The 27805-nt window shown below is 36.9% G+C and overlaps 1 protein-coding gene and 1 non-coding gene across 2 annotated transcripts in view; both read left to right on the top strand.

The window, feature by feature from the left end:
- DIAPH3 (diaphanous related formin 3) overlaps positions 1-27805 on the top strand; it is a 569503-nt gene that overhangs the window by 420879 nt on the left and 120819 nt on the right. The window contains exons 26-27 of the mRNA XM_059903469.1: positions 10088-10183; positions 10705-10761. Coding sequence (XP_059759452.1) covers positions 10088-10183; positions 10705-10761 — 153 coding nt within the window. The remainder of the gene's footprint in view (positions 1-10087; positions 10184-10704; positions 10762-27805) is intronic.
- Positions 25119-25300, top strand: LOC132352808 (U2 spliceosomal RNA). The gene has a single exon (XR_009498888.1). It is a non-coding gene; the product is annotated as a U2 spliceosomal RNA (small nuclear RNA).

Below are 27805 nucleotides of genomic sequence, written 5' to 3'. Positions count from 1 at the left end.
TTCATCATCATGTGGTGGAGTAATTGCTAAGCAGGAAGTCAGGAAATTTATCCTCTGCTTTGTAGCTAATAGCTGTGAGTGATCATAGAAAGGTCTGTACTCAATGTCCTCATTGATAAGTGATTGGCTTTTTTCACTTACTATGTTTTGGATATGGTCCATATCAACAATTTAAATATGCTTCATTATTTTTTCCTCATCTCAGCATATTTTAGTATATGAATGTCATAGTTTATTAAGTCTGTCTCTTGCAGATGGGCATTTAGGTCGTTTTCAATCACTTGTTATTATAAACATTGTAATGAACATCCTTGTGCATATGCCCTTGCATTCATGAGTTATAAGTAAGATAATTTTCTTAGAAAAAAATTATTTCATCAAATGGTATGTGCAATTTTATTTCTGATACAGATTGCCAAATTGCATTCCCAAGAGGTTGCATTAGTTTTATATTTCCACCAATAATGTGTGGAATGATCTGTTTTCCAACCTTTACCAATTATCCTTAGTTGTTATTATTGCCATGCTGATAGGTAAAAATGATCTCTCATTGATGTACTTGGAAAATCTTTAATTATGAATGATGTTGTGGATTATATCCTCTATATAAAAGCCCTATTTGTTTGTCTTTATGATGGATTTCCTGAACATATTATTTGCCTGATTTTTTGTTATTTTTTTATTGATTGTTGATTTTTTTTTTTTTTCCTGAGTCATAATGTTCTTTATTTCAAGAAAATCAGTTTTAGGGAATACCTGTTTTCAATTTTTTTTTTCCTGGTTTCTCCTTTCATTGTTTATGTGTAGACTTTCTTCTTATTGTTCTTGTGATTTGTAGACATTTATTTTAGTACAAACTATATGACATTTGGGTATTCAGATTTCCCCTAGGAAGATCTTCTCCTTTCAGAACTAATGAAAAATATACTTTTCTATACTGTCTGCTATACTTTGCAATTTAATTTTTTAATGTTGAAATAGTTGATCCACTTGGGATTTATTTTGGTATAAGTAGCAGGGTGGGATCCAAATAAACTACCATCATAGTAGTTATTGAATCTTTTCTTATCCTCTACTGATTTGAAACGCCACATTTATCGTGAATCATGAATTGAGTTTTCGTAGTCAATGTGAAATTCAACCATGAATTTCGTTTCAATACTCAATATGAATTGCCAAGAGCGATATATACTATACATTATTTTCCAGGCATATCTGACAACAGAACCACCCCACTTCCCCCACAGAAAAAACACATGGACACACACACAGAGCTTCTCATGGGTCTAGCGTTCTGTGGTACACATTTTGGGAAATTCTGTCTGTCTGATTGAAGTTGTGTTTTGGTGTATTTTTTTTTAATATTGGATGTCTATTTAATACAGCACAACTAAGTTTTTGCTATAATATTTCATAATGACAGACTCATTCATTGACTATATGGTTTGTTTAAATCTTGTGCCTTAAGTGTGCTTACATTCCAAAAGTGGTTGTGCCCTTTTTATTTGAGAGGAGAATTAAATGAGCAGACAAGTAACTTATTTTTCTGGAATTTGGTCAATTGTTTATACTAGTTTTTAAAATGAAAGAACTTTCATAAAAAATTCCAGAAGAAGGTAAATTAGATATCTTCATGAGTTAAGCTGAATGACTATGATACCAAAATCATTTTCTTACAACAGAATCTAGATCATAAGAAATTTGGAAATTAAAAGTTAATAACAATACACTTTGATTTATATACAACAGTATATTTATTTTACCACTTTTTCTTGGTTGTTTGTATAATTAGAATAGAACCACGCTTTATACATGACATCCAGTAATGGATTTTTTTTTTTCTTTTTGAGACTGGAGAGTTCATATAAGAAAAATTCTTTATTTTACAAACATCTCTATAACTCTACTTACTATAAGACATGAAATAATTTAGATTCCAATCTGAATACAATGTAATAAATAGTATAATAATTATGGTTTACACATTCAAATGTATCTGCAAAATATTTTTCACTCAAGCTTTGAAAAATATAGCCTTATATTTTATCCAGAGCAACTAAAAGAGTGGCCCCGTGGTCTGTGCTCAGAGTTATGATGACTGTCACAGGTCCAAGCATATTCAAGGTAGCGAGAAGGGGTAGCAACGTGCGATGGCAGCCACAGCTGTCACAGCTCCGGTAGATATTCAAGATAGGAGGAAGGGGGAGAGTGGCTATCAGCATCTGCCTCTTCTGTTTCTAGCAGCACCATACAGGTGATCACTTACACTTTATCAGTCAGAAATGCATCATAGGGCCACCCTCAGCTTCACTACAAGGGAGCTTTGCAAAATGAGGTTTTAACTTTTCCAGCCTCTGTAGCGGAAGCAGACAAAGAGAGGGTAGGGAATGGATGTGTTGCACTGGCCATTCAGCAATGTGTGCCATATTAGTGAAAAAGAAGAGTCATCATAATATTAAAAATAATAGTAATATTTATTGAAGCCTTACTGTGTGTGAGGCATTATCCTAAGTTCTTTATATGTATTAGCTCACTTAATCCTCACAACAGCCTTTTGAGGAACGTACTATTATTATCCCCATCTTATAGAGGAGGAAATAGGGAGGCACAAGATGGTCTTTAAGGGGCACACAGCTGGCAAGAGCCAAGATTTAAGCCCAACACTTTGGCTCCTTGACTTTGCTCTTAATTTTTTTTTGGAAAAAAGAAAAACAACCTTACTTCATTGTAAAAGATTCTACATTTTTCCTTCTAACTTGTAACAGGAAATATATTTAATTCAAGATATGCAAATAATGAAGAATAGTGAATAAAGCCAGAAATATTAAAGTATTGGGTTTTTAAATATAAAATTCCACTTCTCATGGTTGAGCCAGTCATTATAATATACGAGAGAACTGTTCTAATTATCGTTTTATCAGTTAAATCCCAATGAAAGTTGGCTTTCTAATTCCCTTGACTCAAATAAATTTTCAGTTTCACATTTAGATTAAGACATGTTCAAAGATGCTGTTTTACGTTATTCCTGTCTTTTTGCTGCCTGGGTTAAGTAGTATTTTGAGCTTTGTTCTAGAAGGTTAAAGACTGAACTAGGTTAGCAAGTAAATCACATACAGCCTTGTCCCCAGAAGGTCTATAGCTAGCAGCATGAACAGTAAATTCATGTAATTTTGTTGGGGCAACTGTCTTGTGTTTCTTTTAGAAAGAGGTGGGTTAAATTCTGAGTCTCTGAATTTTGAGTATCAGCTGCACACTTTCAACAATTCTTTGGAGAAACTGAGCTTTCCTTCCCTATCCTCATGCCAAATTCCAGGTGGTTATTATATGTCTTACTACCACTAAAGTCATATCAAATGTGATGAGACTTAAAGAAAGTGTGCCAGAGACTGTGGGAGTGAAAAGGGGAGCTCTGGAAGCACATGCAAAGTGAACACAATGGAAAATGGTCACGGGTTGAGAACAGTTTTTTCCTCCTAAAATCCCCTTTGCATATTAGCTTGCCATGTGGCTTCCCCTCAGCTCTTTTCTTATGTCTACACACACCCTTCCTAACAGAACTCATGCTCTGCCATAACATCAATAATGACCACAGCAAAGATTAACTGTTATTAAGTTCTTATGATGTGCCAGGCACTCTGCTGAGTGTTACACATGATTTATCTCCTTTAATCCTCCCAATAATCTTGTGAAGTAGGTGCTATTATTAGTCACACATCAAAGTTGAGGAAAAAAGAATGGAGGTTAGTAAGGTTAAGTAATTTGCCCAAAGCCACACTGATTTCTAATTGGAAAGCCAGAATTTAAATACAAGTTGTCTAAATTCAAAACCTGTGTTCAATACCATTTCACTATGTTTATGTTCTTTTCTATAGCTTCCAGTATGACCAGTATGCTTCTAAGTTCAACTTGTTAGTATAACTAATTCCTCTCCCCCAAGTTTTAAACCTGTGAAACCATCATCCTTCTAGACACCTTTAATCACCTGCAGTTGGATATCTCATGAAGATCTCAGCATATCCAAACTGAATTCTTCTCTTGCCTCAGCCCCATTCTACCATGAAACAAAAATAATTCAGTACTTGGTGAATAACACCAACATATATCCAACTGGCCGAACCGGATACTTGGAAATTAGCCTCGACTTCATTTTTTAGTACTCACATCAACGCAGACCAAGATTTTTCTGTTTTTCCTCCTTTCTCTTTTCGTTTTTCACCGCTTCTGTTCTTTACCTGATTCCCACAATCGCATTTTGCCTGGACGTAAACCAGGAAACCTGCCTTCTCCTTATTTTCCTTGCCCTTTGTCTTGTCTCTTCTCAGAGTGATCTTTGTAAAGTAGAAATTTGACCATGTTAATTCTTCATTTAAAACAAGTTAATGGCTCCCTTCCAAACTCCACAGTCTGGCATGTTCACTGCTTGGTGATTTGGCCCCTACCTGTCTCCTCAGCATCACCTCTCAGTAACCCCTACTGTGACCTGCCCTCCATTCCCATGGACATGGGAGTTCTCCCAAGTGTTTCATGTCCCCTGTACAGCTGTTCTGTGAACCCTGCAGGGCCTTCCCTCTTCAGGAAGCTCTGGCAAATGTAAAGACTTCTTTAAGTCTTAGGTCTTCAGGAGGCCTTCTGTGACGTCTTTCCCTTCTCCCTCTGCCCTATGCCAGGTGTCCTTCCTGGGTGGAGATCTCCATCACAATGCTCATCATTGTATATTGGACCATTTGTTACCTGTCTTCTTCCCCTTGTCATAGGAAAGCACGTTAAGGTCAAGAAGCAACCTCTTTCTCTCCTCTTCCTCCTTCTTGGTTGCCTCATCCTGTCAGGAAGTTTTTAGTTTCTTTGTGTTTATCAATGTGATTTCTGCACATTCCTAAATGAAATACAGTAGGCTTATAGCAAAATAAAATACACTCTCCTTCACCGTCTCAACTCCCTCCCCTTTCCCAGAGGCAACCACTTTTAATTCTTAGTGGGTTTTTTTTTTTCTGATATTTACCTCTTCCTTATTTCTAGATAATGTACTTAGATTATTATTTGTCAGTTTTTCATTTTAGACATTGAGTTCCTAAGTGGTAGAAGGTTTAGTTCCCTTATACCCTCTCCCTGCTTACACTTTCCTCGTATACCCCTTCTCCTTTACCTCTGCTGTCTTCACATTATAATTTTATCATACCTGATGGTCAAACGAATAGCCAGTGTTTATAGTAGTGCAATGGTGTAAATTTTCCTCACCCCTCCAGTTAGTATGTCATGATTACTTCCTATTGGACAACAATATTATTTCTAGGTTTATACTAATATTTTTTTTAAAAATTTGCTTGATATTTGTGTATACCTCTCTGACAGGTCTGTGAAATAAGGAACAATCCTTTTTCCAAATGGTCAACCCAGCAGATTTGCTTTTAGTTTCTCGGCCACTGTTCTCTCCTATGGCCCAGTTGTCTCCCATGTGATCTCCTTAGCAGATCCCCCTCTGCCTGTCCTCACATCCTCTTGATTCTCCTATAGAAATATCTCATCCCTAACTCTCCCTTCTCCATTTCCCTTGATGCTGTGTGACTTCTTAAAATACGATTTACAAATTAAGCAAGGTGATGTGTTATTCGCACAAAGCACAGCTTTGACTATTGCAGTTAGTCTATTTATTTAAAAGAGTTTTAACAGCAGGAGAGAGACTATAATAAATATTTTGAATATCAATTGACTTGTAGTTAAAGAAGTTGAATTCTAGTCTACAATAAAAATGGCTAATTTTTATTTCTCTGGTTTGTATTAGAATAATGTAAATATGAGTCCTTTAAATACTTTATTATACCTCACTTTTGTTTTTATTTATAACCTTTGCCTTTGAACCTGCTACCTCTTCTGCCAGGTATGCTGTTCCCTCCCCAGTCCCTGCCATGGCCAACTCCTGCTTGTTCACCAGGTCATAATTCACTAGGAGAACTTACATCTCCGATAGAACCCTCCCATACCTAGCACACTGTTCTGCTTCTGGAGAGCAGAAAACATTTCTTGTTAATTCTTGGGACCTAGATATCCTTCATGCCTAGTAATGTTCTGGCTCATCATAGCCCTCAATAAACATATGTCAAATGAATATTCTAAATGCATTTTCAGCATTTGAAAAAAACATCTTCATTTTCTGTCTCCATCTTACACATTGGATTATTTTAAGAGTCTACCTGTATTTCTGATCAGAGCTTCCCTTAGAAATGATGTTATTAATCACATATGCTATTAAAGAGTTATTTAATTTATAATGGATCTAAAACAATGCTGAAAACCTAATCAGATATTACATAAACTTCCTATAGTGCACTATGGAGTCCATTTATGAATTTATTTCCCTACATTTTTTATCTCTTAGCAATTTACCACTGCTTTCATTTGTATGATCTCATTTGATCCTCTCATCAACCCTAGACAGGTATTATCTCTATTACACATGTCAGGAACATGTAGGAACTTGTAGCCAGTTGACAGCCCAGACTAGAATGCAGATCTTCTTTCTCTGATACACTATTCTTTCCATTGCGGGAGTGGGGAATGAAGGCCAAGCAAAGCCATTAGTTCTGGGGGACAAGACCAAGGATAGAAGTTCCAGGTAGAGACTGATGGATGGGAGAGAAAATGTTTGTGGAGAATCACAGGCAGTTGCCTTTAGCTGAAGAACAGATTGTGATGTTGGAAACCAGAGATAAGATCTAGAAAGCAATTGGAGTCAGTGTCAGGGCCAAGTGAAAGGGTTGGGACTTTATATTGTGGGAAGTGAGTGATATTGAAAATTTGTGACCAGGGGATCATAATTCTGCTTTAGTGCTCTATGGGATGAATTAGAATTAGGGAGAAACTAGAAGCAACATCATTTTAGGCAACTCATGCGATATTTCAGGTGAAAAATAATTCAGTTCTGGACCACCAACATTAAGTGTAGTCAGAAAAGGAAACAATGGATCACTTCTTGGGATACCGGCATGTACATGAACAAGGTTTGGCAACTGAATGGTTGTGTGAGCCCAGGTAAAGGAGGGAACAAAGCTGTGCTGTTTACAGTGGTGGTGGGAATGTACTCCCACTCGTTCCCTCCCCATCGTGACCTTTATTCTTCTATGTGGTGACTCCTTCCAGCTGACCATGCTAGTGCTTCATTTGTTAATATAGTCAGCATACGTTAATGAACACTTTCTTTGCTGGTATTAAAGATAAATGGAAACCACAATCCCTGCCCTCGACAAATTCTCTGTGGTAGAAACCATCAAGTAAACAATATTGTAAAGGATTTATTGCTATATGTACCACAAGTCATTAGGACACAGAGGGGCACCCAGTTCAGCACACACAGGTCAGGAAAGGATTCTCAGTTATCTCTCTTGAAGGAGAAGGAGTTAGATGGGTGAAGAAAGTGGGAAGGATGTTCTGTGTAGACAAAACAGCATGATCAAAGGCATGAAATTGAGAATGTGGAACTGTGGTGTAAGTTGTTTAGTGAGCCTGAACATGTCAGCATCTGTCTCCTAAGAACAGTGACATTATCCTCCCTGATCATAATATAATTATCAAACTCAGGTAACTAACATTGGTACAATATAATTATTTAATACCCAGCAAATTTTAAAATTTGTCTAATTATCCCAATAATGTCATCTGTGACTTTTTTTACAACCCGAGAGCTAATGGAAAATTGTGTGTTGCATTTAGTTGCCATGTCTATTTAATCTCCTCTAAGCTAGAATGCTGCTTCCCTAAGCTTTTCTCCTCTCTTTCTCTTTCTTGGTCTTTCATGATATTGATGATTTTTAAGAACCCAGACCAGTTGTTTCACAGAATGTCGCTCACTTTGGATTTGTAAGATTGTTTCCTTACATTTAGATGCAGGTTAAATTTTTTTGTTGTTTGTTTGTTTTTGTCCTTTTTTTGGTTTGTTTTTGTTAAAGATGGTTTTAAGCTTTGGTTTATTTATTTGTTTATTTTGGCCATGCCGCACGGCTTGTGGGATCTTAGTTCCCCAGCCAGGGATCAAACCTGTGCCCCTGGCAATGGAGGTGCGGAGTCCTAACCATTGGACCTCGAGGGAATTCCCAGGTTAAATATTTTTACACAGTTTATATTGTGTCCATCTCAGTGCATCACTTCAGGAGACAATTATTGTCGGTGTGCCCCATTACTGGTGATGTCAAATTTGATTAGTTGGGTAAGGTGATACCTTTGAGATTTCTCCATACGATGTTCCTGCATAACCTTACATACAATGGGTTTTGTAACCATTGATGATTTCTGCCTAATTAATTCTTACTGTGTGAGTTGTGATATGGTGAATTTTCTGTTTCCCTTATCTATCTTATATTAATGGAACTCGGTCCTCTTTATATCTTTGACATCTATTGGTTGACATTCTTATTTAAAGCAGAGCTTTTTCTTCACCCGTATTTAATAAATTTTAAAATTTTCAGTATCAGTATGGATGTATGATTCTTTTTTCCAATGTGTAATAATGATACCTTTAGATCCAATCCAGCACTTCACGGTTTTTCCTCTCCTTCTCCCACTGCATATTTGTATCTCGCATCCCACAGCAAGCATCCCTGTTGCCAACAGCATCAGCATGTTTACCCATCTGCTCAGGCTTATAATACACATGTAGTACTTTCACATCACTTCATCAGTACCACTAACAACAGCAAACTTACTAAAGAACGTTCAGTGTTTCCTTTTACTAATGAAATATATTCACAACCTTAAATATTTAGCTTTACCTGCAGTTCTTTTTAGAAAAATTATAGTTGAGTTTGAGTGTAAATTTTCAAAGATAGTTACTAATTAAAGTGTCTGAAATATTTGACGTATTTTAATTAAAATAGCCATCAAGCCACTTTAGAATTAAATTTACATGTAAGTTAACAACCTCCAAATACTCTGTTTCTCACCCACCTGTTTTTGGATTACACCTACGAGGTTTAGTACTTCTCTAAAAATGAAACAGAACCAGATTGAAAAGGGCTGACACATGTTTATATTCACATATCTGTTTATAAACTGTAAATGAATGTGTTATTTGTACGCTACTGCATTCATTTGTCATCTGTTCCCTATAAAGGGATTGCGTTTCAAAAAAAGAAATAAAAAATCCAGAGGAAAATAGTTTTCTAGTACTTTACACATGACTGTATACCAGCCATACAATTTCATAGAGAATGCCTGAAAATAACTTCTCTCTAAGGGACAAAAAAAAATCTTTGGCATTTTCATGAATTTAGGTTGATCCAATGGTTTCTTTGAAGCTTTTTTTTTTTTTTTTACCACTTCCTTTAAATAACATTTAGCATTGACAGGTATAAATAGCTATAGATTATTACAAGATAACCAGATAGAGAGAAATGGCTCTATAACCACATCTTCATCAATTATATACAGAATATCAATTTAAACTAATCATAAAGTGATATAATCCTTTAGATTTTTGAGAGCCTCTTTTGGTTTATTTTTCATTATAGAAGACAAACTTTTCATACATTCTGTAAAAGTTTGCAGTGATTGTTCTGTGTCACCTAAAGTCTGGGGACAATTACCCTGATATGAAGAATCAATCGTTGGGAGCATGTTCACAGAAATTAGCCTGGAAATATAATTTTGTATGATAAGTTTAGACAGCAGAATATCAATAACGACAACAGAAACACTCTCCCACACCTGGTCGATTTTAGAAAAGGAGCCGATGCCTTGAAAATAACCCATTTCTACAAGGAAAATGTGATTTATGATAACCTGAGACACAGATATGACTAGAACCACCTTCCATTTAAAGTTATTTTGCCGCCAGACTATAAAAGCAGTGCTCTGAAGTGAATCAGTGGAACTCGGTTCTCTTCAGTGGACAGTAACACGGGCACTAATGAGGCAGATTTCATTAAAAGATATTTGATTTATGAGAGAGTTAAGTCCTATCATATTTTGAAATTGCTGGCTTAGTCCTGGCATCTGATCTTTTTTCCCCCTACCATACCATCACCAGTTTCTGCGCATGCTTTGACATTGCTATGGTAACCCCGAGGGCTGATGGAATTCCCTGCATCTCTTTTCACAGAGGGTGATGAGACAGGAGTGATGGATAGTCTGCTGGAGGCCTTGCAGTCGGGGGCTGCCTTCCGCGACCGAAGGAAAAGGACACCGAAGCCGAAAGGTGAACATTACACTTGTTTCGTGTTCCTTTCTAGGGGACTATCACGAAGAACAACCCCCACCCCCGCACCCCGCGTGCGCCAACATCCCTCCCGCCCCCGCTTTTTGTAATTCTTTTAAAGTCATGTGTCAAGAATGCAGTGCTGTGGGCAACAACTCTTCAGAAGTTTTAGAAGTTTGTTTAATCCTTCCCTTGCAATGACAAGTGTCAGAGAGAGAAGCGTTCCAGTTGGCCAGTGTCAGTAGCGCATTAACAAATCAATGCACTGAACCTGGAAAAGCCTGATTAGTGTGACAGGTCTCATCTAAAGAACCATATGTACCTTATCCCAGTGGAGTTCACAGTAGCATAATTAAATGCGAAGTAAAAGTCATAACATTATTGCTTCAAGTATTTCAGGATATTGAAGCATTGCTTCGCTTCCAGAAATACTTAACCTTGGAAATATGTCTAATACTATTATACTTCCTGAGATGAACAGACCTCTATATTAAGATTCTTTTATATATATATTTTAACAGATATTCGGGGAAGTCTCAGTCCAGCGTCTCGGCCTGTCCTGAAAGTTTGTAACCATGGTAATAAACCGTATTCATAAATTGCACATTCTCCTTATCTACTTTTATCCTGGTGATCTGTGATTTTAGTAGGCTGCTGTGAAGTTCTCGAGTTTCAGTATGACTAAAATAGTAAAAATGTGTGGATGTACATATTTGCAATGCGATCGTGCACTCATATTTTCCATCCTTCCATTATTGCCTTGAGGTAGTGTCGAGGATTCTTCTTTCAGGTCTCAAGTGCACGTTTTACTTTTATTATTATTATTTGAAGTTATCTCACACATTTCTGATCAGTGTTTTCCAGTGTATCCTTTCAAAAGCATTGTGCTTTCTTAGTACTATTTTAAGTAGTAGATTTGCTTTACATTAAGATACAATTTGAAATATTGAATTGTGAGCTGTTTTACTGTACCGTATTTGCCAGTACAGTGTGAAACACTGTGACCAGCATTTTGGCAAAATCTTTAATACAGATGAGCTTCATGTGATATTATTGTGGCGAAATGTGCTAGAATCACTAAAAAGAAGGTGAGTTAACTTAGTCTCCGATATTTATCTGAGACTGACTCCTTTCAGACATCTCTAACTGGCTCCTGAACACCCAACCTCATGGAGCCCTCTTCCTGTCTTCAAGATGTCATTTTGTGTTGATTGGGTTTTATTTACTTTGGTTCCCTTTCCCTCACTGTTATGTATTACAGGGTTCTGCTTACCTTTCATGGTCAAAGTCAAATTCATCCATCGTGACTGCCGTTTATTCAGTGAGATTGTTACCAAAGTTTACCAGATTTAGAAATGAAAAGATACTTGACAGATTTTATTCAAGAGTTGTTTTGGCTACAGATGAATTATGTTCTAGAAGTATTAATGTCTGACTGAGTAGAGAAACTTAAGTCGAATTTCTAGGATAACATAAAATAAGAAAAAGACATGAATGTAATGATCTTTTAATAGCTGTGTAGATCCTTACTGCTCAAGGTAAAGTATACATAATACATGCTTAATAAATGAGAGAAAAGGTAAAAATCTACACCAAAATTTTAAATAGATCTTCTGACTTTTTTCAATAGTATGTTTTTATTGTTTTGCCTTTCCCTAGTCTAACAATAGGAAGAAAAAATTGTAATAAGTCAGAAAAATTCATTGTGGATAATTAATCCCTAGCTTTGGGTTATTATTTAGAGTCATTATGATATACTAAATAATGGCAAAAACTGTAGAGGACAGAGAAACTCAGAGAGGCTGAAAACTTTCTAAGAGTACAGAGCTAGTTATTGACACAACCATAATATAGTTTTGATTTCCATCATGTTTCTTGTTTGATTGAATATAGGTACTTAGATTTTTTAATTATTATTATCAATACAATATATGAAATAAACAACTCAGCTCCCATTGTAAGTCATTAAAGAAAAGACCCACAGCCATATGATATGATTATAATGGCATACAGATACCCATGCTGTGTTTAATTTAAAATAAATATTTTGGCTATTATGTAGCGGGAAATTATTTAAGATAAATTTGTGTACTGGCCTTGAGAAACACAGTCCTTCTGTGACTGTAATGTTAGTAAAGTGTCCAGGCTACAAAGGTTCATCTATAATTGTAAATTGTGATACTTTTGGTCCAGATGAAAAAAGCAGGTGAGCATTACACTTCTATCGCTACCAAGGCCAATGTACTATCTTAAGTTCTAAGGCTTTTGTGATAATTAAGCAAGTAGATTATACAGCAAACCAAAGGAGATATACCATAAAGATCAAATTCTCTGTTCTAATAAAAATGTAGTGGACTAAAGTATTTTAAAAACTTATTTTCATTGATATTTCTGTTGTTTTCCCTTTATACTTCTAACCAAGTAAAAAAAATTCAAACCACCAGATTAATCTTTAAGGTTTGTATGTATAAAGATAGATTTATCAGACTAGACATTGAAAAATGCAGAATTTGGTTAAGGACATTGCAACAAGCATCATGTGTATTTTTAGAAAAAGATGACATTTCAGAGTTCATTTTGAAATCTTTTTCTAAAAATTACTGTGTTTTCACTGAAAGTACTAACCCTACAACTGAACTATGGAACTGAAATGTAACATGGAAACCCCTTTTATTTTTTAGTTTGCTTTCATGAACTTAAACAAAACTAACACCTGATATTTATATTTTCTAAAAATATATAGTAGTTGATATTATCTCATGATTTTTAAAAGATATATGAGATTTTCTACAATTACTTTAAATTTGTTTGCATCCTAAGTAAAATAATATTAATAGTAATAATAATAAGTTAATATTTACTGTTACTTTGCTTATTGAGTTATTTAAGTTAAAAGCCAAGCAATATGTTGAAATGCTTTATACATATCCCATTTAATCTTCTCAATAATCCTATCAGATAGTCAATGTTTTTATCTCTATTTTATAGTCAAAAATAACCAAGGATTGAACAGGTCTGATAGTTTGTGTCCAGCCCTATGGCCAAATTTCAAACCCAGGTCCACCTGACTTCTGAGTCCAAGCTCTTAATCTCTCTGCCATGTGGTGCTCTGAATACAACTGCTTGAATCCCTATCTTTTCCTCTTCCCATCATCTGGGAGAACCATGTGTGTACATTTTTTTCTCTTGTGACATAAGTTCAAGCTATTGAGATACACCCTCACACCCTCTCAGAGGTTTTCTAGCCTCTGGTCTATCTTCTCCCTTGTTCCCAGATTGAACAACTAGATAGCATTCTTTTCTTTATCTGAGGCTTGGATTACAAGGATAAACCACCTTCTTGAATGAGGACCACTGTTTATTTCTTTTAATAAACTCTGTATTAAAATATCTAAATTAATCTAATAAGTTTATACTCTGTTAGAAAGATCATGGAAATTTTAGATTATATATAGATTATAACTATAGACTTAGACTACATATGTGTGTGTGTGTGTGTGTGTGTGTGTGTGTAGAGAGAGAGAGAGATCATCTTTTATTTCAGAATGAGAAAATCCTGATAAAGTATCCTCTGAGACCTTGGGGCTAAAATATCATGGAATATATTTTGGCAAAAGATGACCTCAAGTATTCTAACTCCAGAAATTGTACACACTGAATAATCCAGCCCTTGTGTTGTGCTCCAAATCTCTACCCAAAATACTTTGGTTAAAACCTTTCCCTGTTTTATCTTTTGCTTTGTCTGTTAAGACCTAGGAAGAAATTAAGTGTTTGGTATTTTTCCTTGCTAAACCTTCACTCATTCATTTATTTAGCAAAATGTATTAAGCACTTGCTAGGCACTTAATACGTAGAGATTCCCTCTAAGAATCCACCATCCAGTTGGGAGACAGATGAGCAACAATTCTCATATATCTGGTTAATGCCAAGATAGCGGTAATGCACAGAGCTTTTGGAACACTAAGAAGTCTGAAAGACCAATCCAGACTTTATGAGGACAATTCAAACTTGGCTTCTAGAAGGACCTGAAATCAAAGCTGAGTTTTGAAGAGTAAGTAGAAATGAGGCAAAACCCTGAGGGCAAGCGTGAGCCAAGAAGCAGAAGCAGCATGTACACACTTTCCCAGGAGGTCTTTTCTAAACCTTAGTCTGAACCCTGTAAAACTGTATGCTCTTATAAGCACCTGTATGCTCTTACTAGCACCCTGGTTTTTCCTGTTATGCAACACGCATTTGCCTTAAAATGTTCTTATTCAGTGTCTGCCACACTACTCCTGAGTCCCATCAGGGTGCAAACAAGACAATAAAGGAGGGTTTCTGCCTTGTTTACTGCTGTAACCCCAGTTCTTCGATGGGTTGGTGCCCGACACATGGATATTTAGTAAGAATGTGTTGAATGAACAGACATGCTTATGTTTAGGCTTGCATAGAACAATTAGTGTACATTGAGCAAAATCGGGTCTGCGGTTGTCACCCAAATAAGTAGGACTTAGTATGCCAATTGCTAACGCTCTAGCTGTAGCTAGAAGGAGTTATCCTTCTCATCTTCTCCCTAATATGTTATCTGTCATCAAAAGGAGATATTTGATCGTCACAGGTTTGAAGGTTGTTGCATCAGATGTGTAGGGTGAGGTTCAATCTTGATTGGATTATTTACTCCTTAGCAGTGGAGAGTTACTTATTAATTAGATTTCTTTCCCTTGCTTAATCAAGCAAAGTTTAACAACAGTAAATAAATGAAAGCATCTGCTAATGAGTACAGGGCATTATCTAATTTCTTTACTTAATACAGTGCATTTGAAATCTAAAGATTTTCTATAGTTTATAGAAAATAGTAAGTCAAGATAATCAAAATATTTATTAACACATTTTAATAAAATCATACCATATTTGGGTGTTAGTGAATCAACTGGCCTGGTTAAAAATAAAGGACCAGATAGGGAATAAGTATATTGAGAGTCTGATGCCAGACCAAGAACTTGGACTACTGAGGTTTTTGAGCAGGAAAATGACAGGTCTGAGCAGTTTGCATGGAATTGAAGTGACAAATGTTAGAGAGAAGAAAGAATTGCAAGGACTTTGTAGCCGCTTTGAGCCGACATGGTTTGGCTGCAAGGAATGGGGAGAGTTAGAGAGCTGATCAAGGTGCGAGGGGAGAAGCCAAGTCTAGAGCTCTGTGTTGATACCCTCACAAAGACTTGCTAACACTGCATAAGCAGATGAGTTACCTGCAGGAAATCTTCAAACCTAGAGAATGCAAGTCAAGGACTGAGCCTCAGGAATGGACACAGGTGAGTAACAGAGTGAGTGAGAGGCAGAAAAAGGATGAAGATGGGAAGGATTGCATAATAGTGGAGGCTACATTATGAAGGTTGAAAGAAGACTTTCAAGGACTTGGTTTCCCCCCTTTCTTTTTCTTTGGTTGTTTCTTTCTTTTTTTCTTTATAAAACTGAGTGGTATTACCACTGAGTGACTGGTGTTTTTCAGGGTACAGTGATTTCTACTCTCTTCAGGGACTTCTTTTCCCGTATAGACTCTGTAAAACGTTTGTGGCAAAGTTTTAACAAATATGAATTGTTCGGCCACACCTTATGGTGCATCTGCCTGCAGTTTGATTGCATCTCATTAGATGGTTCTCTTTTCATTAAGTGGTACAGTGGGATTTTTTTTTTTAATTAACTGGATATAGAGTAATCAGAAAGAATTCTATAAACTGTATGCAATTAAAATCCCTAACGATAAAACTATTTAACTGTGACAAAATAAGATAAAACATAATCAAAACTTTAGGCAAACAAGGATTACACATTTTCAGTGAGCATCCATAACCTAAACAAAATCTTGCTATATTATCTTTACACCAAATCAATTCTTAATAGCCTTAATTTGGATTTGATTATCTATTTTGACTCTTCCACTTATATATGGAGCTTTGAGAGATTTTTACAGAAATAAGATTGTATTGCCTCCAGGCACAGCTGCTCTGCCACTCCAAGACTGGAAGTCAGAATTAAATGTGAAGCTAGGTAGATATCTTTGAATTGGCATTATTTCCCACAAAATAACACTATGGGGGGTGCACAAGACAGGCTTTGTTTTTGATATATTAAAACTTCACACACAACCATCCCCCCTCCCTGCTTCACTCAGCCTTGGGTCCCCTTATTTCTTGACCTACCTTTTTCTGAAACAGCAAGAATTGTCTTGAGTCAGAATTATGAAATTTGTAAGGTTTTCAGTGGTGTCTATTGAGCACTAACTACCATAAAGCTTTTCTGAAAACAGTGAGGACAACACCAAACCAGTCTTTGTCTAGAAAACCTTATCTATCAAAGTAGTAAATGGTGACAACTACCATTTCCATTTTTTTTAAAACTGTATCCTATTTTAAAGTAGAAAGAGCATAAAGAATAATATAGTCAAATTATATGATTTTGCTAAATGTCATTGGCTTATTTTCTTGAGAATCTTTTTTGTTCTCTTTCTGATGAATTTGTGCCTGCCTAAGGAGGGGAACTATTAAAATACTAATTGTTTTTGACACCCTTACACTTGGGCTTTCAAGCAGAATTAAGTACTACCTGTAAGTGTCAAAAGACTTAAATATTTTTTAAGGAGACTTTTCCAGGCAAAGAATATAAAACAATTTGGGTGATATCACATTTTATTCAAACATCAGTCTCTGCTATTTACTATGTAGTCAAGCAAAAGGAAGAACAAACTCAGCAGGGCTCCTGCCTGGGTAAGGATGCCCTGTGGGTAGACAGAAAGGCCTTTCTAATTTATAGTCAGGGCAGGACAACCTTTTGGCTAGTCGCTATCAAACAGACTCTTAAGCATGAACAGGTTAGAAAATTCTCAAGTAGTGAGGACCTCAAGTTGTTTTAAAAGGACATTTATGCAAGAAATAGCAAATGCCTTTCATTTAATGAGCACTCACAGATATAAGTTGAAGGCTGAGACTAAATTGAGTGAAAAGGAGATAAAGAACTATTGTATAAGGAAAGTTAAGTCCTTGACTTCTCTGAAATAGTTGTTATGATTAATATGTCTCTTGTTCTGTTTGTGTTACACAGTGGACTATAATTGTTATCTTTAAATTTTGGGGCCCATTCTAAATCTCTCCTTTTCTTATAGCATAGGTTCAGAGTCTGGATTTATAAGGAGTCAATGGATAGACTCTAGAAGCTCCTTTAACTCTGTACTTTCATTTTAGATTTTGTGCTTGGGCATATTTTTTTTCCTGCTAAAAGGATCTGTTGATTTTCTCAAATCTCCAAAGAATTAAAAAATAATTATTTTATTGTTTGATTACTGGTTTGTTACAAATTTTCTCTATTTTTACGTTACATTTTTATTCATATATACACGACGTGTTTTCCCCATTTGTGACTGTCAATAAGAGTCTAGTTCTCAAATGACTTTTACTGTTATTTTTTTGTCATTTGAAAACTAAACTTTCATTGACATAATCACAAATGTGGAAAACATATCAAATGGTTGGTGGATCTACAATTTTAGTGACAAATAAATTGTTTAGGATAAACAGTTAAGGTTCAGTGAACTTGTGCTACTGTGGAGGTTCACTCAGGATGCAGGGAGGGGAAGACATCACCTGTACCCAAGACAGTCATTAGTCTTGCTGGATCTCCCAGGCAGGAAGGTGTGCAGGGCTCACTGGGTTATGCAGCTGGGAAGGAGCAGTCTCCCAGAGGCCAAAAGAAAGAGCAGTCAGCAAAGCCACAGGCTTCAGAAAGGCCAGGTAAGGAAAGGATGGAGGAGCACCCAGGCACAGATTGGATTGAAGGACACAGGTGTCATTGTTCACCTCTGGAAGAGCAGTTGTGGTAGAATAGTAGACACTGAAGCCAGACAGTGTTGGCTAGAGTAGTGGAGGCTGTCCTTTCTAAAAGCCTGGGTATGAAAGAATGAAACAGAAGGGAAATAGCTGGAACTAGAACAGGTTGTAGTTCAATGAGGGGGTGTGTTTCTTTGCCTTTCGTGTGGCTCTGGCTTTACTGTCTGTATTCTGAAGGGAAGGAGCTCCGGAGGGGAGGGATGAGTGTTTGGTGGGGCAGTATTGAGGGTGAGGTTGCTGGGGGATGGGATGGGAGAGCACAGGTGCGGAGCACCTGGACGGTGGAAGGAAAGGATATATGGAGAGAAGTGGATACAAATATTGAGTAAGGGAGTTTGGAGGTCTCACCTGATGACATCTTTTTTCCCTGAGGACTAGGATATAAGGTCTCCTCCTGAAAGTGACAGTCTCTGGGTGGGGAAGGAAGGCAAGGGCAGTGGAGGATGGCATGTCTCCTAGACGGATTGTGAGATGTTACTGCTCAGGGAGATGCAAGATAATTTTTGCATCAGTGGCCCAGCTGAAAAAAAAGGCTATTACTTGTGTAATAATAGCTGTCTGTAAAGTCTGAGAGAAAGAAAAGTAGCCAAGGTGCTTCACAGGCCCTGTGACAAAGGGCATTTTGTTCTCCAACTGCCTAAAAGTTCTAAAGGTTAATCTCCAAATGTAACCATAGGGATCAGTTTGGCAGTAGGCCAACTGAGTGTGCTTTAGAGCAGGAGTCCCCAACCCCCAGGCCTGTTAGGAACCGGGCTGCACAGCAGGAGGTGAGTGGCAGGTGAGTGAGCAAAGCTTCATCTGCCACTCCCCATCGCTCCCCATCGCTCCCATTACAGCCTGAACCACACCCCCACCCACCGTCCGTGGAAAAATTGTCTTCCATGAAACCAGTCCCTGGTGCCAAAAGGGTTGGGGACTGCTGCTTTAGAGCACCAGCCAAGCAGAGTCATCCCTTTTTTAGAGGATAAGGTATTTCATGTTTTAAAATAGTGTAGTAGTTAATTAGGAAAAATAATGGACACTCTGTTGGAACATCTATACCATCTAAACACAGTGCTGAAACAATGTGTTTCAGCATTGTTTGGGTGTCGTGCTACATATGAGGAAGGCATTCTAGCAGGGATGGTGGGGACCCTAATGCAGCTGGTTTTCCTCCAGGTATGTGCCAACTACATCATGTGTCTGAGATCTTTTCCTACAAAAACAACACTTGGTGCTTTAACTCAATATTTCTAAGGTACTACTAGATTTACTTTTATATTTTATTTTATTTGCCCTCATTAAAGGTCAGTCTGGAGTAGCCACAGATACAGAAACCACTTTTCAAGATTGTCATCAGCATCAGAAATAAAGGTTTTGCCAAGTGCCTGTCAGGTATAGTAGTTACTTAAAAAACAGCAATAGCTGTTCTTACTCACTGACTATTTGTGAAAGCGTAAAACTAGCCAGATTCTTGAATCCTGTTTATAGAAGCCTTGGGTGATATGGTCAAACAGTATGACTTGAAAACAGCATGGAGTCAGGCTCGGGCTTTAGAGGCAGACAGGCCTTGGTTTGACTTCTTGACTTAATAAAAGGGTGACCCTAGCAGCTTATTTAACCTTTGGATTTCCTTTTCCTCAGCTGTAAAAAGAGAAATTACACTATGTGCTTCATAGACTATTTGGAAGATTAAATAGGGACTATACTAAATTATCTACAGTTGAGTAGATATTTAATAAATTCAATAGATGTTAGTTCCTCCTCATTCTTCCCCTTCTCTGCCTACCTCCCGTGATGCATGTGTCAATAGAAAGTTATTATAAATTCTTGAGCAAAGTGACAGTAGTATGCAGAATGGGTGTGCTAATTGGAGAGATTGAAATTAATTCTCTTACTATGAATAGTTCCTATACTGCACTTAAAGTGCATTAATTGGTATGAACTAGTTTAGAAAAGAAAAAGACAAAAAATTAAAAGTCTATAGAGACTTTTGGTTTTAAAATAATAAAGGTATTTTTAACCTCCTTTTCCCCATGGGAGTCACCACAAAGCCACAAGGAAAAGGAGTAACAAAAACCAGTGTCAACTTCTATGAAGTCAAGACATGTTTAACCTGGAACAACCGCATATAAAGACAGGGAAGCAGATGACGCGGGAGAGAGGAAATTGGAATCCAGGTGTATTCATTTCCAAGGCTACCAAACAAATTACCGCAAAGTGGGGGCCTTAAAACAACAGAAAATTGTTCTCTCACAATTCCAGAGGCTAGAAGTCTGAAATCAAGGTGTTGACAGTGTTGGTTCTTCCTGGAGACTCCGAGGGAGGACCCGTTCCCCCTCTCTCACTTCTGGAGGGTGGCCGGCAGTCCTCGGTATTCCTGGGCTTGTGGCTGTGTCCCTCTCATCTCAGACTCCGTCTTCTCATGGCCTCCCTGTGTGTCTCTGTGTGTTCACATGCCCTTCTTATATGGCCACGAATCATTTGGTTAGGGCTCACCCTAATCTAGTGTGACCCCACGTTAGCTTGATTACATCTGCAAAAGCCCAATTTCCAAATAAGGTCACATTTACAGGTACCAGGTGTTAGGACTTCAACATAAATTTTGAGTGACACAGTTCAACCCACAACAGCGGGTGATCCCAATGAGAAACAGACTGATGTGCTCCTCACAGCACCACATAAGGGCTCAGGAGTCATGGGTGCCAGGAACCACTGACAAGAGGAATGAGACATCCAGCTGAAAGTGGGGATGATGGCAAAGGAGCAGGTCAACATCCATCCAGGCAGCATGGCTCCCAAGTCCAGACTTGTGACCCTCCGGCTGCACTTCCCTCCCTCCCTTTCCTCCTCCCCTCCAGGAGGTGGGAGGTACAGATGTTGTTTGGAAAAATTGTGCTGGAAACTCTATAAATGGGGTGCAAGCCAGAGGTGAGGTGCTGCACTGGAAACAGGGGTTACCTGAACACAGAGGTGGATCTCCAGGAGAAAAGAGGAGACGTGAATGGCATAATCCTCTTCTGGCCCCAACCACCACTCAGTGTAAGCCAAGCTTATACTCCAAGCAGATGACAGAAGATTTTTCTGGAGATAATGAACACTCTAGAGAAAAGGCCTTCAGATACTGGCATTATGGGCCCCCTTCCCGCAAAAAAATGCTAACTTGCTGCAAGAGCATTCCACAGAGAAGCCCCCTAGTTAAGAAGCCTACTCACACAAATTTTTTTCTCTGAAATATTAATTTGGCCCAAGGACTCATCAGCTGACATTTGAGGAAAACATTCAACATGAAAAAAGAAGGGAAACAAACCAAAGGACCTCTTAGTAAACAGAGAATAACACCATAATAATTGCAAAGATGTCAAATATTTCAATGATGAAAAGAATAGGATATGTCATGTATGTAAGATATATATATGTTTATATATGTAAAAGGATTAGAAACAAAAATCTTTTGGATATGAAAAATATAGTAGCAGAAAAAATAGTATGGTATTTGGAACAGCATAAACATACAGAGTTCTAGGGAAGATAAGTGGGAAAATGTAGAATTTACAGATAATCTGATATATCTGACGACAATTTTTATTATATTTGTATAATTGTATTATAAAGCTTTGGGGACAAGTATGGAAAGAGTGATAGGCACTAGGAAAATAAGAGGCAATTGTTAATTCTAGAAAAAAGTGATATACAGTTGACCCTTGAACAACATGAGTTTGAACTACACGGGTTCACTTATACGCGCATTTTTTTCAGTAGTAAACATTATAATACTACACGATCTGCTGTTGGTTGAATCCCTGAATGTGGAACCACAGTTGGGAGGAACCTCGTGTATGGAGGGCTGACTATAAATCATATGCAGATTTTCAAATGTGTGGAGGGTCAGGGTCCCTATCCCCGTGTTGTACAGGGGTCAACCGTATAATCATGGTACACTACTGTAATTTGGCATGGCCTTGTATGCTATTTTACAGTCATAATAGTAAAAGCACTGTGGTAGGCAGATTCCAAGATGGCCCTCAGTGATCACTGCCTCCTGTTGTTCTTTCTCATGTAACCCACCCCCCAAACATTTTCCAGCATTAGTTTGTATAACCAGCGGAATAGGGCAGAAATGATAGTATGTCACGTCTGAGATTAGGGTACAAAAGATACTGTGACTTTTGTCTTGGGTGCTGTGTCTCCCCGTTTCTTGGTTCTGGGGGAAGCTATGTTGTGAGCAGCCCTATGGAGAGACCCAAGCTGTGAGGATATTAAGCTTCAATCTATCACAATAGAAAATCAGTAAGTAATGTCTATAATTGATGAATCAAGAGATAGCAGGAGAAGCATCAGTAAGGCAGAGTCAGGGACAATGGACTGCTGTATTTCATTGGAAGCCTTTTGGATTTCTTTATAAAGTAACCATTAACTTTAAAGAAAGTTAAAGTTAGAAGTATGAAACATCTAAATGGGCAGCAGGTGGGCAGTCAGGATGGCAAAACACCTAACGACTCAGTTTATCCCTATTGAGAATAACCAGAAGCTAAAATCTCTCGTTAGTTGTCTATCTATCTTCTTCTTTATTAAAATACACAGATTTTACTTTTATTTTTCATTTTTCTTTTTCACTTTCTCTCTTCTAATACTGTGTATAAAGGAGACTTCTCTCTGTTCTAGCTTTCAGCTTTTCATTTTTATGTGATCCAGAGACTAAAGTGCTCTTCACTGTGCGTTCTTAAAGAGTGATATGGGTGATGAGAGTCAGTAACGGTGGTACCTCTAGCTCAGGATAATGACTGTGCTTCTCCATATAAATCAGACAGTCTTCCCACTTTTTTTGTGTCCTGTAGATAGCATTGGCCAGTGATTTTGCAGCACATATCTGAATATATTTGTCCTCTGTAATTCTTAATGTGAGAGAAAATGATGGAAATGCATAATAGAGAAACTCAAGCACCACTCCACTTTTTTTTTTTTTTTTTTTTTTTTTGGCCTTTTAGAGCAAAAGTAGCCTTCCAGTGCTGCATAAGAACTTGATGGCTAATCTGTATTCACTGAATCCTTAGAAAGCAAGAGAATGGGATGAGATTTGCATTTGGAATTCATATTAGTTACAGTTATTGAGTGAGTGTTTGTAAACGTGTCTTAATACATTACACTGGCCTCATGAAAGCCAAGGATGTAGCTAGTGTAGTTAGAAGAACTATTTGTGCTTTGGAGGGGAATGGTGGTATGACTACTTGTTATGTAGTCTAGGTAAGGAGATAAATATTTTTCTACTTTACGAGGGTCTATAAATTTATTTAAGAAAGCACTGACATGCATTAAGAAAGCTGCATGTCCCATTGATTCCCAAGTAAATTAGAAATTATTAGTGTTAGCCATGAGGTACGTTATTGTGATATGACAGCATTTGGCTTAAACAGTTTCACCATTTATTAGCTCTGATATTAGAATAAATGATAATGATCATTAAATGCTATGTACATTATCATTTAACCAATTATGCTTGCAATCTCCTTCTATTAGTCAAAAATCTTTGGGTTAATTAGAGGAGCTGCCTAATCCCGATTTCTAGAGGAATAATGAAATGAAGGAACATTGAAGTGTGCTAAAGAAAGTGTTAGTGCATCATCGTTTACCTCATATATTGACTTCATTTACCCTCACCCAGTGCATTATAGTAGCCTCAAGGTTAAAAGATTCTGGCAATTCTTTTTATTTTGAAATATGATTAGGCCGTTAAATTATATGTTCATACTTTTCCCATTAAAGCATGTATGCAACAGAAAAGTGCTAATATGCAAATGAAAATAAAATTCTCATTTACCAATATACCCATGTTGAAAGATGAACCAAAAAACACTGTTTAGGTTAAGCATTAAAAATGTTAATAACACGTTGTACTTTGATTCTGACAAGCTAATAACTCAAAATCCATAGAATTTTAAGGTTAAAATATAAGACACAACCAAGAAACTTTTATTATTAGGCCTTTTATTTCTTATTCTTGTCAATATAGTTAGGCTAAGGGATTCTTAAGCTGATGTTTGTTAAACCATGAGCAGGGTTTTATTTAATCCAAAGTATATTTTATCATTGGGTGAAAAGTATAATTTCATCCCTTTTTCTTAGTCTTCCCCATATCCCAAAGGAGGAGAAAAAAAGAGAAAAGGATCTTTTAAAATTCACTGTGACCTGTCATGAGGCAACTTCTCAAATAATGATGATGAGGCTCTATTTTTGAACGTGCAGACAGAAATAAATGAAGGGCATAGGACGTGAAGAGGTAACTAGTACAGTCTCCCAGGTAGAGAGAAGCACTGCCCAAGAGAGCCCCTGGGATCCCTGCTACACTTGCAGCTGTTGGCAGTAGCATCCTCTCTAATAAGTCTCAAGGTTTTCATCACTTCCTAAACACTGCTCTCTCTGCTTGCTACTCACTTGCTGGGAACTGGACAAGGCCTATTACTCTCCATTCTGTTAACCTCCTTTCTCTTCATTCACTGATCCCCATTCCCTTTCCTCACCTAAATATAAAAAGACATGATCTGCTCAGGGTGAGAGATAAATATATTCAGTAATGGAACGAAGTAGGCAGAGTCAGTAACTCTAGGTACTATGTCATAGTAACTTGTAATGTCTCCTAGAAATTAACTCTGTGTCTTCTACATATTTCTTTTAAAGCCAGGGAAAGGGAAGGTTTTGAGAGTAATGTTTTTAATTATTAGTTTGTGTTGAGTTTTCATGTCCTGCTGGTATGCTCTCTTTGTTGTAGTTTCTTTGCCCCCGGGTCCATGCCTATCTGTTTTGAAAAGTGTGATTTATTTGTTTCCATGTTGTAGACCTATAGGGTTAGTCACGTGTTCCTCTTCTAAACAGATCTGTAGTCCTACCTAGAATCTCTTTATAGTTTTACACTAAGATTTTCTTTAACCCTTCACTGTACTCTTTCAAGAAATACCAAATACTATTTCTACTTTCTTTTTTAAAGTAAAATTATTTTTTATTATTTGAAAAAATTTTTAATTTAATTTTTATTTTATATTGGAGTATAGTTAATTTACAATGTTGTGTTAGTTTCAGGTGTACAATAAAGTGATTCAGTTATTGCTTCTCAGCCTTTTGGCTAAGATCAAGTGTAGTATCTGTTCTTATTAGTATTTCAAAATCAGGAATAAAAGACTTATAAATGTACAAATTACTGCCTCAGCAAAGCCCTCTCTTTGTTTCAGTAAAGTACTTGGCACTATGCATTTCATTGCACTGGGAAGTATTATATTGTTTTGTTTAAACATTTCTTATACTCTTATAGTTCTTACTGCATTTTAAATGTATACTGTATATAGAAGAATAACATATAGAAAAGTACACATTTCCTGAGTATCTGGCTTGATGAATTCTCATAAAGTAAGCTTACCTATATAACCAATACCCAGATCAAGAAACAATGTTATTAGAAACACAGAGCCCCTTCCAGATTCTCCCTTTCATAACCTCACATCCCACACATATTCTGACTGTGACAGCAGTAACTACACTTACTTTGTCCTTTTTATAAATATAATCTTACATTTTGTATCCATGTTGTTGTGTGAGGTTGTAATTTGTTTGTTCTAATGGTTATTTAGCATTCCACTCTGAATATGTGAAATTTTTTTCTTTTGTTCATGGATATTTATATTGTTTCTAGATTTGGGCTATTACAAATAGTGCTAAGAACATTCTTATACCTGGCTCTGTCAGAAATATACCTATTGAGCTGCATGGGCTGTTTATATATTTTGGAAATTAATCATTTGTCTGTTGCTTCCTGTGCAAATATTTTCTCCCATTCTGTGGGTTGTCTTTTTGTCTTATTTATGGTTTCCTTTGCTGTGCAAAAGCTTTTAAGTTTCATTAGGTCCCATTTGCCTATTTTGGTTTTTATTTTCATTACTCTAGGAGGTGGGTCATAAAAGATCTTGTTGTGATTTATGTCGAAGGGTGTTTTTCTTATGTTTTCCTCTAAGAGTTTTATAGTGTCTGGTCTTACGTTTAGGTATTTAATCCATTTTGAGTTTATTTTTTTGTATGGTGTTAAGGAGTGTTCTAATTTCATTCTTTTACATGTAGTTGTCCAGTTTTCCCAGCACCATTTATTGAAGACGCTGTCTTTTCTCCATTTTATATTCTTGCCTCCTTTGTCATAGATTAGTTGACCATAGGTGCATGGGTTTGTCTCTGGGCTTTCTATCCTGTACCATTGATCTATATTTCTGTTTTTGTGCCCTACAAACAATAAATGCTGGAGAGGGTTTGGAGAAAAGGGAATCCTCTTGCACTGTTGGTGAGAATGTAAATTGATACAGCCGCTATGGAGAATAGTATGGAGGCTCCTTAAAAAACTAAAAATAGAACTACCATATGACCCAGCAATCCCACTACTGGGCATATACCCTGAGAAAACCATAATTCAAAAAGACACATGTACCCCAATGTTCATTGCAGTACTATTTACAATAGCCAGGATGTGGAAACAACCTAAATGCCCATTGACAGATGAATGGATAAAGAAGATGTGGTACATATATATAATGGAATTTACTCAGCCATAAAAAGAAATGGAATTGGGTCATTTGTAGAGATGTGGATGGGCCTAGAGTCTGTCATACAGAGTGAAGTAAGTCAGAAAGAGGAAAACAAATATCGTATATTAACGCATACATGTGGAATCTAGAAAAATGGTACAGATGAACATATTTGCAGGGCAGGAATAGAAACACAGAACTAGAGAATGGATGTGTGGACACGAGGGGAAAGGGGAGGGTGGGATGAATTGGGAGAATAGGTTTGGCATAAATACACTACCATGTGTAAAATAGATAGCTAATGGGAACCTGTGGTATAGCACAGGGAGCTAAGCTCAGTGCTCTGTGATGACCTACATGGGTGAGATGGGGGTGGGGAGGGAAGTCCAAGAGGGAGAGGATATATGTATACATATAGCTGATTCACTTCACTGTACAGCAGAAACTAACATCACATTGTAAAGCAATTATACTCCAAAAAAAAAAAAAAAAAGGAAATATACCTAGATGTGTAATTGCTGTTTCAGTGGATAAGTGTATCTTCAGCTTTAGTAGATACTGACCAACAGTGTTCTAAAATGATTGTACCAGTTTATACTTCCATCAGCAGTGTATGAGAGTTTTCATTTCAACAATTCTGGTAGGATAGCTCATTGTGGTTTTGATTTGCCTTTCCCTCATGAGTAACTTGAATACCATTCCATGTTCTTTTGGCTTTTTGAATATCTTATTATGTGAAGTGCCTATTCAAGTCTTTTGCATATTTTTCTATTGGCTTGTAGGTGTTTTTCATATTGAGAATAAATAGATTTTGATACAACTTAGAACTCCATGTCAAACTGCCCATTAAAGGAAAGACTGTGTTACTTTCTAGTAATATAATATTCTACATCACTCAGATCTTCTAGTGAGAGACCTTAGAATGACAGGTCTGGGCAATATATGTTAAAAGAGCAAGCATGTTGTAGAGTCTGCTGCCTATTTACCCTCTTCTGTTAAATTCCCTTTGGTGTACCTGTCCATTGTCTTTTCCTCCTTGTTGTCATGTGAGAGCAATCCAGAGCCCCTCTAGCTTTTCTGACTGAACTGGGGACACTACAAAAACATTATTCTAGAAAAGCTGACTATGTCATGGTAAAACTTCAGAAAACCATTTGTAAAATGAATGAATGAATAAATGAGTGAATGAGTGAATACATGAGTGAATGTGTGAATATGTGAATACA

This window comes from Balaenoptera ricei, chromosome 18 (genome assembly GCF_028023285.1).
Source record: "Balaenoptera ricei isolate mBalRic1 chromosome 18, mBalRic1.hap2, whole genome shotgun sequence".
Classification (NCBI taxonomy): domain Eukaryota; kingdom Metazoa; phylum Chordata; class Mammalia; order Artiodactyla; family Balaenopteridae; genus Balaenoptera; species Balaenoptera ricei.
The sequence above is the reverse complement of the archived record's forward strand: the minus strand, read 5'-3'. Positions and strand labels throughout refer to the sequence as shown.